Source organism: Phocoena sinus, chromosome 16 (genome assembly GCF_008692025.1).
Source record: "Phocoena sinus isolate mPhoSin1 chromosome 16, mPhoSin1.pri, whole genome shotgun sequence".
NCBI lineage: Eukaryota > Metazoa > Chordata > Mammalia > Artiodactyla > Phocoenidae > Phocoena > Phocoena sinus.
This window is the reverse complement of record NC_045778.1, coordinates 51,325,015-51,336,620: the sequence shown is the minus strand read 5'-3', so window position 1 is coordinate 51,336,620 and position 11,606 is coordinate 51,325,015. Positions and strand designations below refer to the sequence as shown.

The 11,606-nt window shown below is 39.5% G+C and overlaps 1 protein-coding gene across 7 annotated transcripts in view; it reads right to left on the bottom strand.

Annotated features, from left to right (window-relative positions):
- Positions 1–1,100: 1,100 nt before the first annotated feature.
- EXOC6 (exocyst complex component 6) overlaps positions 1,101–11,606 on the bottom strand; it is a 196,873-nt gene continuing 186,367 nt past the window's right edge. For 3 of the 7 annotated variants that reach the window (XM_032607835.1, XM_032607834.1, XM_032607833.1), the window contains exons 21-22: positions 3,452–3,564; positions 1,110–2,382 (exon numbers count right to left, since the gene is read on the bottom strand). In XM_032607835.1, the coding sequence (XP_032463726.1) occupies positions 2,250–2,382; positions 3,452–3,564 (246 nt within the window). In that variant the 3' untranslated portion in view covers positions 1,110–2,249. Of the gene's footprint in view, positions 2,383–3,450; positions 3,565–5,503; positions 5,705–11,606 lie in introns of those variants that run through there. The other 4 variants (XM_032607832.1, XR_004346133.1, XM_032607837.1 and 1 more) reach the window with 4 other exon arrangements.

The following is an 11,606-nucleotide window of genomic DNA, read 5'->3' as shown; positions in this document are numbered from 1 at the left end:
CGGTGGGCAGCGGCGCGTTCTCCGAGGGGTTGGAGTGGGGAGTGGCAGCCGCTGCGGCGCTACGGCTAAGCCGGGGGCCGTGCCCCGCGCAGATCCTCGGGCGGGGCCTGCAGTTTCGCGCCAAGAACCTCGCGGCTCCCAGCAGGAGCTTGGAGGGTGGACTGACCATGCGCACGGAGTTAATGCGGGCTCTCTCTGGGATCCCCACCCTCGAACTTCCAGGTGCCCCGTCCCCTCCCGGCACTCCAAGCCTAAAGGGCTGGGGGTTCTCCCCCTTGCTCTGCTTCTGTTTCAGGGAAACTGCGGTCTTCGATGCCTACCTTGGCATCGCAAGCCCTGATGGCCGGGGTTGAGAATCTCGACATCCCCACCCCTCCGAGGTCTCTGATCTACCACTTCCAGAATCCTTCAAAAGATGGTAGTGTCACTGCTTCTCAAAGCTTCACAGAGACCCCCTAATCCCACGAGGAGCAGATATCTCCCGGCGCCTTTCGGGACTCGAGGACCAAATTCACTGTCCCCTCCCGCTTCGTATCCTTCCCACCCCATCAGTCTACATGATTGCTTCTTGGGGCTTTCTGTGGGACCCGAAATGCCCCAGGACTCGGGCGTCCCAGTCCCTACAGCGCAACCCGAGGGGTGCGGGGTGTGTGTGTGTGCAGGGTGCTTGTTTTCCTGCGAACAGTAAAGAGAACTCCTCAAGACCATCACCGCTGAGGACCCACAGTGGTCTGCTCCAAGCAGTACAAAGGAGGCGTCTCTCCGAATCTGGGGACGCCTCATCCCAAGCCGGGAGACGTCCCTGGTGACCTGGAGAGCTGGGTAAGGCACTGGAGGGTCACTACATTCCAGTCCTCAAAGAGAACTAGCAGCTCACGGCTTCTCTGGTAACTTCCAGATTGTATTGTCCCTGGAATTACCATATTTTCCATGTAATATTTTTTATAACGTTAAATACTTTAGGATAAGAGACGGTCAAGGGAATAAGTGCTTATTTTCTTTGTTTTGGTGACACTCCCATTCCAATAACAAGGGAATAATAGCCCTTCTGAAGAAAGCAGTTGTTTTAAGTCAGGAAGCTCTAAATAGATGCAGTATCATTGAATTTCCAACAACTTGCTCAACCTTTTTAATATTTAATCACAAAGTCAAGAAATGTACATATAATTCTTTGCACTTATTTTACAGAGTCAAATAAAAGTTTCTTACAGGCATAAATCCTGAAAATGCAAAAGGATTATTCAGCATAAATACAATGAAGAGAAAGTAAGGATCAGATTGTTATTACCATCTGGACCACAGTACTTTACACAGTAAAATGTACATTCATTTTAGGTTTTCCAGAGTTCATTTGGTTTGGCTTGTTTCCACAGTGAGGACACGGTACTGAGGTCTGCTCTTTGAAGAAAGTAACCTGACCCCTGTGGTAACTTCTGTGTGTAGGAACACATCTCTCCTAGCACAAGCGGCACCTGAAGTGGTTAGCCCCACTTAGTTTCTGTCCTTCTAACTTGAACCAAACCAAACCAAACCAAATAAATGGGGCCAGCTACAAACACTATAGTTAGAAATATTAACCCTGCTGAACAGAAACACCTTGCATCTTTAGAAAATCAAATTCCTTTTCTTCATATTCAGATTAAATTAAACCACCCAAGTAGAACAAATAATTCAAATTCTTATTGGGTTAAATTAAGTTTGACTTCAGGGACCTTTAAAGATTTATATTTCCTCCCTCGAAATCAGCAGAATTAGAAATTTTAGTCTATTTAAATAATATTGAGGTGAAAATTAAAGCTAAAAGTCAGAAAATGACAGTGAAAGATCAGACATAGTTTCATTCCAAAACCAGATACTGGAAAACAAACAAAAAACAAAACAGAAAAATCATTCAAGTCTAAGTAGAAAAAACACCAATACATAGAGGCATAAGTTCTTCTAATGTATTTACACAATCAGTTTCATAGACAATTTTTGACCTGATTTATATATTAGTTTTGCCTTTTTTCCCTAGAAGTGAAAAAAAAATTAATGCCAGGTTTTCCATATATAAAATATTATTCAGCTATCTAAAAATCCATACAAATGATATTTATAATTCTTTCTTGTTTAAGCTCTCTCATCAGTGTCTTTTCTCTACTGTATTTTTGAATTCTGCAAACAACTTTCTGTATCATGACCAGTGCCTGTTAGAGATCAATGTTGAGACACCATGGATTTGGTGTCACTGAGTGCAAGCAATGTGAAGTTTATGTGTGCTGGGACATACCATTCACCAAACTTCTCAGCTGTTTCACAACTGTCTCTATCAACTTCTGTTTGTCTCGATCATTCTTCCTGAATTGAGCAAATATATTGTTCTTTTTGCTAGTATCCTTCATCCTAGGAATATACGTGAATGAAGAAGATTAGTAAAAGGAAATTAAAAGCTATACTGTCACAAGTGAAGTATCTTGGCATGCTCTGGATTATCTCACACTAATCCTATGCTTGAAAAATATACTTCAAAGAAAATAGGTACTAATAGAATTACAGAGAAAGCAACCACACAAAATACTAGTATGTAAATCTAAAGCAAGTTTCCTTACGTGATACTATTTTCTAACATCATTCCATAAAGTATGCTAAAATACATACCCTCTATGGACTCTGCAAATCACACTCATAGCAAGACAAGGTGAAAGGAAAAATAATATTAGAAAATTTAAAGCAGTAATTTGTTTGCCTCAGTGGTGTTTCATGGCATTGTAAAACAAGCTTACATTTATTTAAAATAGTTCCTATGTCCTCTCAAATCAAATACACCACAGATATTTTGAAATGTGGGGAAATAATACACACTTTTAATTCAAAAATTGAAAATTTTAATAGTGATGCTTATAATGAAATATGGTAGAGTGAAAAGAAAACCTGCCACATAAAAGAAGGAAAAGTAACACCTACACTTGTTTTACTTTTAATTGGACGAGACGCACCAGTAAGTGTTCTGTTACTTCAGTTTTTAAAATATCAATTTTTTGAAACGCATACCTCTCTACCTGTAAAGAATCCAAGCCCATCATGGTAGGATCTAGACAGCACTGGTGGCAAACATTCCAATCCCTAACTACGTTTTACAAAATACTTTCTTTCCTGTGTTACAGTATTAAAAAAAAAAAGTTCCAATTCTCACTTATCTGCAGTAAACATATTTCTAAAGCCAATTAGGTCAGATATTGAGGATACAATAGGAAAAACGTTTTGTCTGTATCAACATAAACAAATCTCATATAAAAGTACACAACACTGAAGGCGAGAAAGAAAGAGGCTTATGTTTGGATCATTAAAATGAACTGAACTTTTAAGTTCCATATAGACATTTCTCTTTTGATAAAAATTTCTAGTTCTTCAATTATCACTGAATCACAAAATGCTAAAATGGTATGCAAAAACGTCTGCAGAATATACTCACTTCTCCAAAAGAGTAAGGGCTGTGTTTGGATTCACCCGAAGGTACTTAGAAGCTGGCTGACCATAATCAGCTAGATAAGTAGACCAATCCCAAACCATAAACAGGTCAAGGAGCTGAGGAAGATGGGGAAAAATGTTAAAGCAACTTTTGACTATTTATCCACAGCTAATACATAAAGGATATGCTACTCTTGATCCATTTTAATATGACCTGCTTCTCAGATGCAACAGAGTAAGGAATCTCATTTTTAAAACTTCATTAACTATATTTGATAACCAACATAGTGTATAATATCTTTTCACTTTTCAAATTACTAAAATTGTCAGGCCTTGCCTTTCTAATAAAATACTTAATTGCATTTTCAAATAATTGTAAAATAATGAAAAGTTATATAATTATATGAACACGTACTGAGGTATAGAGATTTAATCTTTACACATTATTCAGTTCATACTCAAATTTAATTAATGAGGGTTGCTGTTACTAACTGAAGAATTTTAAAGAACTTAAATTGAACCTTTTTTTCTAAAAAGAGGTTAAGTATGTTTACCTTTCAAAGAAGTCATTTGCACCTAGACTTTTCCCAAAGTAATTTAAACCGAAAAGCTCAGATAATCTCAATGAAGTGCATTAAACAACCTCTTCTGGATTCTCCCTGGTGATAGATCCTCAGTAGTGTTATGAAATGAGGCCTTCAGGACTCAGCCTGTTAACTCTAGGCAATCATTTTGTATAAACAAACAACAACAAAAAGGAAACCTTCTTGTTTTCCGTAGTGTTTTAAAATTGACTATTTGCTTTATAATCTCCAGTTAGAATTGTTGTCAAATATGGAAGTAATCTTTTAAAAGCAATGCAGTGCCTAAACCAAAGCACCAAACTCCTTATCCAACTTTAAAACCCTAATCCCCTTTAAGCCACTTAAAACCAACTTCCTATCCCCATTTGAATTGTTTCAGAAAGATAAATGTTTTACTTACTACCTTCCTTCGGTTTTTATATTACTTTTTCTTTTTGTTTTAGCTCACTTTATAAGTAAAGGGTGTATTGGTTTTGCTTTCAAATGAAGCAAGTATTTGTATTTACTCATAGGATATGTGAGCCAACCCACTGGCTCTGAGAGGGATAAAATTTCTGGGGTGGTTACAACCTACAGAAAGTTACAAGAAACTAGCTCTTCCTTAGGAAGATAATGGACTTGCTTGACTCTTCCCATCCAATATACAGCTACTAATAGAGACTTTCTTGTACAAAGCAGAAAATTCTATAATGAAAATATTTACTACTAATATTAAAAGCCACACTATTTTCTTTCGGGCAACATTCTAGGCCATACCAGCCATACCAAAAGTTAAAACACTGGTACAGAAACTACACTGAGACAATGTTAAAAGAACACAGTCTTAAAAAGAAAAGGGAACATATTTCAAGTTCTGTGTAATTTTTGACTCTTGCTTAGCAACAAGTACATTTTCCCCTTCTTTCACAAGGAGGAAAAGTTACTTTCTACACTCTGCAGTGAAAATGTAAATTAGTATAACTTCTCTGGAATGTGAATTTGCAGTATGTATTTAAGAACCTTATAAAAAAAGGCCATTCCCTTTGATTCAGTAATCCTACTTCTAGGAATCTAACTTCAGTAGACAATAATAAAGGTAGATAAAAACTTATGAACAAATATATTAATCTCAAAAATGTTACTTGTGCTATCAAAAATTGAAGGAAAAAACCCCACTGAAAACAGCTTAAATCTCAGTATTAAGACAATGGTTAAGTAGTGAGGTATATCTATCTATAAGACGTATCATGTGGTTATTCAAACTGATGCTTACATAGAATTTTAAATAGCTTGGGAAGTTTATGATAAATATTACTACTAAAATTACATAAAAACCCATCAAAAGAGAGTGGAAAAAATTTTGAGAAAATGTTAAGAAGAGTTGTAATTTGTGTGGTGGGATTATGGGTAACTTATTATCTTCTTTATTTTCATAATATTCTACAATGGGCATGTATTAACTTTAGAGTTAGAAATAAGCTTTACATACATACATTTTTTTTTTCCAATAAATTTCAATAATGAATTCTCCTCATTCAAAATAAAAGCCTCAGTTCGAAGGAGTCCTCTCCCAGGTATACGTAGGTGTTAGCTCAAGTGTGTGTGGGCATGCGCACAGTCAGCAACCACTTAATAATGTACTGGCTGCAAATTCCCTTTCTTTCCAAAGGCAACAGCAACATGACCTTTGGGACCTGGAAGAAGAAGAGGCCTTAAAATAAGGGCTGATCTACCCCCAGGTGGGAAAGGAGGAGCCCATTTAAGGAATTTAAAACCTACACCAGGGCTTCCCTGGTGGCGCAGTGGTTGGGAGTCCGCCTGCCGATGCAGGGGACACGGGTTCGTATCCCGATCCGGGAAGATCCCACGTGCCGCGGAGCGGCTGGGCCCGTGAGCCATGGCCACTGAGCCTGCGCGTCCGGAGCCTGTGCTCCACAACGGGAGAGGCCACAACAGTGAGAGGCCCATATACCGCAAAAAAAAAAAAAAAAAAAAACCTACACCAACTCCAGCTGTGAGTATAGAAATGGTTCTTTTACAGCACAAAAACAGACTTTCCTCGATAAAGAAATATTATGCTTACTTTTTTCACGTATGGTCAGACACTCATATGCAAATTTCTTATTGCTAGAAATTACAGGAACCACAAAATTTAACCTAACTGCCCATCCGTAGACAAGTCTAATCCACATGCTTTCAAATTTACACTAATACTTTATAGCAATACATACAGTGCATAGTTAACTTGTAGATATCAATGGAAATCTGCATAAATTTGCACACTAATGGTTAAGGAATGCATTGCCAAGGTGGATAAAAGGGCTAAGGATCTAGATAACATTCACTTATTCATTCAACAAATATCGACTGCCCACCTACAACGTGCGGAACTACTGTGCTAGGCACCAGAGATACAGTATTGAATGAGACAAAGTCCCTGTCCTCAAAGAGTTTACACTGTAAGTGGGGAAAGTGCGGAGGCAGAGTTCATAAGGAGACAAGTAATATTTTATGTTAACATGAAGAATTTATAAAGAAAAAACTATTCACACACAATTTTAGTAACTTAAACTAGAGTAACATATGAGGAAGCTACTGTCAATTTAATATTAAGTAAGCTAGAAACTGATTTACATAGGAGCTAACACTGCTTGCTCTGTATTCTCAGGCCATGAATCCAGTGGCTATAGACTTGAGCACCATTTCAGTGTCTATGCCCCAAAGGATACATGGATGTGGGTGGAGAGGAATGATAAGGCCTAGCAAGCATGCTGATCTCATATTCTGATTTCTCATTTCCACGTGTGTGACAGGGCCCTGTGGGGCTTCCAGGCGCCAAGAGTCTTTTTTTGTCCCCCAATTCTTGTAGGCAAGACTCCAGCCTCCAAGACCTTCTCTGAGTTCCAAAGGGCGGATGTGAACAGTTGCTAATCAAGGGAGGAGCAGCCAAGAAACCACCTGACTAAAGGGAGCAGAGACTCTCCTGAGATTAGGAGACCACCTGAGACCACCTGAGACAGATGAAAGGGGGGCAGGCTCTGCACATACCTTAATCTTGTCAGAGACCCCACCCTTGAACCACTGTTATAAAACCCTTCATCAAATTCTCTGGGGTTGGGACACATAGTTTTTTGAGACAGAAGCCTGCTGTGTCCGCCCCCCCGCTTTGCCTGGCAAAGCAATAAAGCTATCCTTTTCTACTTCACCCAAAACTCTGTCTCTGAGATTTGACACCAGTGCAGAGAAGCGGAGCTTTCGGCATCATAAGGATTTTTCAAATGCATAATACCACATTTAATAAGTAAATAGAAACAAACTTCACGGAGCTGTGCAGGCAAACTCATAAAGTATGTCCAGCAGAGCATAACCTCTCAGTAGATATTCAAGAAGTATCACTCTGGCTGACGATGCCAGACCACTATTCCAAGTTACTTAGGAGCTTTTTTTCTTAGGCTTCATGAGTACAAAATATAAGCACCCTACAGACAATTTCAGTTTATGAAGACAGCTCTAGAAAAATGCCAAAGTTGGCCAGCAGGCAAACTAGGGCAAGTGAATGTAGTCAACTGACTTCCACCTTTCCCAGGCTTTCCCTGGGGCTTGATAAAGAGGATAGATACCCTTATGATAAGGCATTGGGTCTAATGTTAATTGAGGTAAATGATCTTCTTAGAGAAAGAAGCACTAGTATTTCTGAATGGTCTACCAGTGTCCCTCCATCCATAACAATTATAAGATCCTTTTCACTTTTTAAAGTACAGTTATACTGACATGAAAGATGTAACACAAGACTAGGACGTTATTCCTGGGTCCTACCTAACACTATGCCTGGCCAGATTTATGGACTGAGTCCATTTCTATAGGCTGCTACCTATGCCTATTTTGACCAAGAAGCATGATCCCAGGTCTCTGGGATTGTTTAAAAAGAACGAGACTGCTCTGGAGCCAGAGTGTGACGGGAAGGGATGCGGAAACTGGAGTGGCACCAGGTACAATCACTGACACTCCTCTTCACTCCACACAGTCATTGCCTTGGGGACTGCCTCTCACATTCGGTGAGGTTTCACAGGATGTACTATGTCCTTAATATTAAAATCTAAATTATGGAAAACCTTACTTCTCTATCTCAAGTTTTACTTTCTTCAGATGGCAGTAAACAAATAATACATTTGTTATCAATCATACAAAATCTCCCTCAGTCTTGGAAATAAACTGTAAGACATGGTCTCAACAGGTGAATTTATTAGTTAACACATATACCTGAAATCCAAAGATGTAGACCAAACATGAACAAAAATAAAATCTCCCCTAGATTATCCAAAAGCAATTTTACAATTACTTATTAAAGGATAAAGTCAGCCATATTAAAATGAAAATTGGTATTAAGTTCTAAAAATGCGTTTGTTCCAATAGTCAAGTAAAGTAATTCCACCTTAAATCCTTTAGGGAAGTAAGCAAAGTATGGATCATATAAAAATGAATAGCAAAATAATGTGCCTCAGTTCTATTTCATCATGATTTATAAGATTACTTAAAATTAGCAAACTAACTTTTTTTTGCACCAAGGATTCAAAAACACCCTTCATAACTAATCTGATAACATAAGGTGGGATTTATGCCAACTTTTTAAAGTGTGTTGTATGTTTCACTTCCTCAGCCACCCCTGTGTGTGTCCAGCAAACAAAAAGATTCAGCTTAAGGAAAGAAATGGTTGCATGGGTGGTCCATTTATATCCTCAAAATAGTTGAATCACGGAAGAATCACTGAATTAGTCTGTGTCAAGGCATTTAGCTTGCTGACAGCTTCTCATCCTAAGTCGCACTCCAAATCTACACCCAAGAAACTTGGGGTCTCAGACCTGTTGAGATCACTTTGCACAAATGACACAATGAATCTAGGCCAACTTTAAACCATTCTATGAAACTCTTGAAGTGACTTTTTGCTTTTCTAAAAGTGAACCTAGAGTGCCAGGTCATTTTTTCCTTGAATCTGGTTTAGCTTTCTTTGTTTTGGGTCTTTTGGGTTTTGCTTTTGAAGCACCTCAGGGGCAGTGACCCAAGGCAGAAGATAAATAAAGTTAAGCCAACCTCAAGAGAAAAGCAATTGGGGATACCAGGTTTGCTTTTGTAAATGTGAACAGTGACCTGGGGGCTCAGGGTCAACCTTAGTCCCCCAAATTCCCCTTTCCAAACACTAAATCCACCTGGGGGACCTCAAAGTTGCTTTGCAGATTCCAAAAGTAAACCAGAAGATCATTTTTCCTTTGCTGCCAAAAAACAAAGCCAAAGCAAGGGTTCTTAAAGTGCTTCAGAGATTTAAACAACAAAAATCCTAAACCAGAATGTAGCTTTAAGGAAGAAATATGAGTAATTAGGCACTGGGGATTCAAGAAAAATGGGTCTTATTAAACTGGCCACAATGGGGGGAAATACAAGTCTGTTTTCTAAATAGATGTTGAAATCAAATGACGAGCTCTATATGCTTTTTTTAAAAAATAAATGTATTTATTTATTTTTAGCTGCGTTGGGTCTTTGTTGCTGTGCGTGGGCTTTCTCTAGTTGCAGTGAGCGGGGGTCTTCGTTGCAGTGCACGGGCTTCTCACTGCGGTGGCTTCTCTCGTTGTGGAGCATGGGCTCTAGGCGTGCGGGCTTCAGTAGTTGTGGCTCATGGTCTCTAGAGCACAGGCTCAGCAGTTGTGGCACACAGGCTTAGTTGCTCCGCGGCATGTGGGATCTTCCTGGACCAGGGCTTGACCCTGTGTCCCCGCATTGACAGGCGGATTCTTAACCATTGTGCCACCAGGGAATTCCCTCCATCTACTCTTTTTTTTTTTTTTTTTTTTTTTTTTTAATTTATTTTTTTTTAATTTTATTTATTTTTGGTTGCATTGGGTCTTTGTTGCTCTGCCTGGGCTTTCTCTAGTTGCGGCGAGCAGGGGCTGCTCTTCGTTGCGGTGCGTGGGCTTCTCCTTTCAGTGGCTTCTCTTGTTGCAGACCACGGGCTCTAGGCGCAGGGGCTTCAGTAGATGTGGCACGCGGGCTCAGTAGTTGTGGCTCGCGGGCTCTAGAGTGCAGGCTCAGTAGTTGTGGCGCACGGGCTTAGATGCCCCACGGCATGTGGGATCTTCTCGAACCAGGGCTCGAACCCGTGTCCCCTTCATTGGCATGCGGATTCTCAACCACTGCGCCACCAGGGAAGCCCCCCTCCATCTACTTTTTAAAGCACTTGGCTTTACCCTTCTCCAGCTATTTGAAAACATATTTGGAAAATTCCACATGAGCGTGGAAGAGAATTTTCAGCAGCAGTTAGAAAGGGCTTGGGCAAAACCTGTAAAGAAGCAGTATTGTGCTTCCACCCACCTCACTTTTTGCCCTCAGGTGTTAATTGCCCTCATGCTGACTTTTGGCTCTCTGGTACACCTGACCCCTAACCGGTGCCTGCCCTCTTTAAACGTCCCATCTGCCAAACCCGCTCTCAGCCAGCCTTTCCACTCCTACCTATGTGAGGATCAGAAGCAAGCTCTGAGCACATTGTGGCTTAAAGGCATTCATCTCTTCAAGTCACTTAATTCAAGTGAACTGCACACAGCAGAAGTAGAATGTTCTTAAAGTATTTTTGATGGTAAGCCATGTAATAGTCCTAAATAACTACTAGGTAGGTTTGGAATTTGGGGGGAAAAAAAGAGGCAAAAAGAATTTATATCATCAGATTTATACACATCTATATTTGCTTTACCTTGAATTTCTGGGTCACTACCATGGCTAAAAGACCATGCAGATACATATACGTGTACAATTTTACGTGGAAATTTATTCTTTATTAAAAAAAATTTTTTTAAAGGAAAGAGGTATTTATTTATTTACTTTTGGCTGCGTTGGGTCTTCGTTACTGCGTGCAGGCTTTTTCTAGTTGCAGCGAGTGGGGGCTACTCTTCGTTGTGGTGCGTGAGCTTCTCATTGCAGTAGCTTCTCTTGTTGTGACACACAGGCTATAGGCACGCTGGCTTCAGTAGTTGTGGCTTGTGGGCTCTAGAGCGCAGCCTCAGTAGTTGTGGCACACAGGCTTAGTTACTCCGCAGCACGTGGGATCTTCCCGGACCAGGGCTCGAACCCGTGTCCCCTGCGTTGGCAGGCGGATTCTTAACCACTAAGCCACTAGGGAAGTTCCTCTTTATTAAAATTAATTTTATCAAGTAATACATGGTTAATAATCAAATGGGGCATGTCATGAAAACCAACAGTCCATTACCCTACCCTTTCCATTCTCAGAAGCAATCATGTTAACTCTTTCTGTTTTAATACTGGTAATTACCTCGATATCTCTAAATATGCTTATTTTTCTAGTTTTTATTTATCATCTTGTAGTTATCATATATGAGGATTTACCTTACTTATACTACCTTCCTGTTTTTGGTAGTTATAACAATTTTTCTCTATTTTTGCTTTTATAATTTAATATAATTAAACTCCTAGTTTTTGTTATATCACCTTAAAAATTTTTTTTAAGTTTTGAGATATATTTCACATACCATTCAATTTATCCATTTAAAGTATACAAATCAATGGTCTTGAGTACATTCACAGAATTCTGCAACT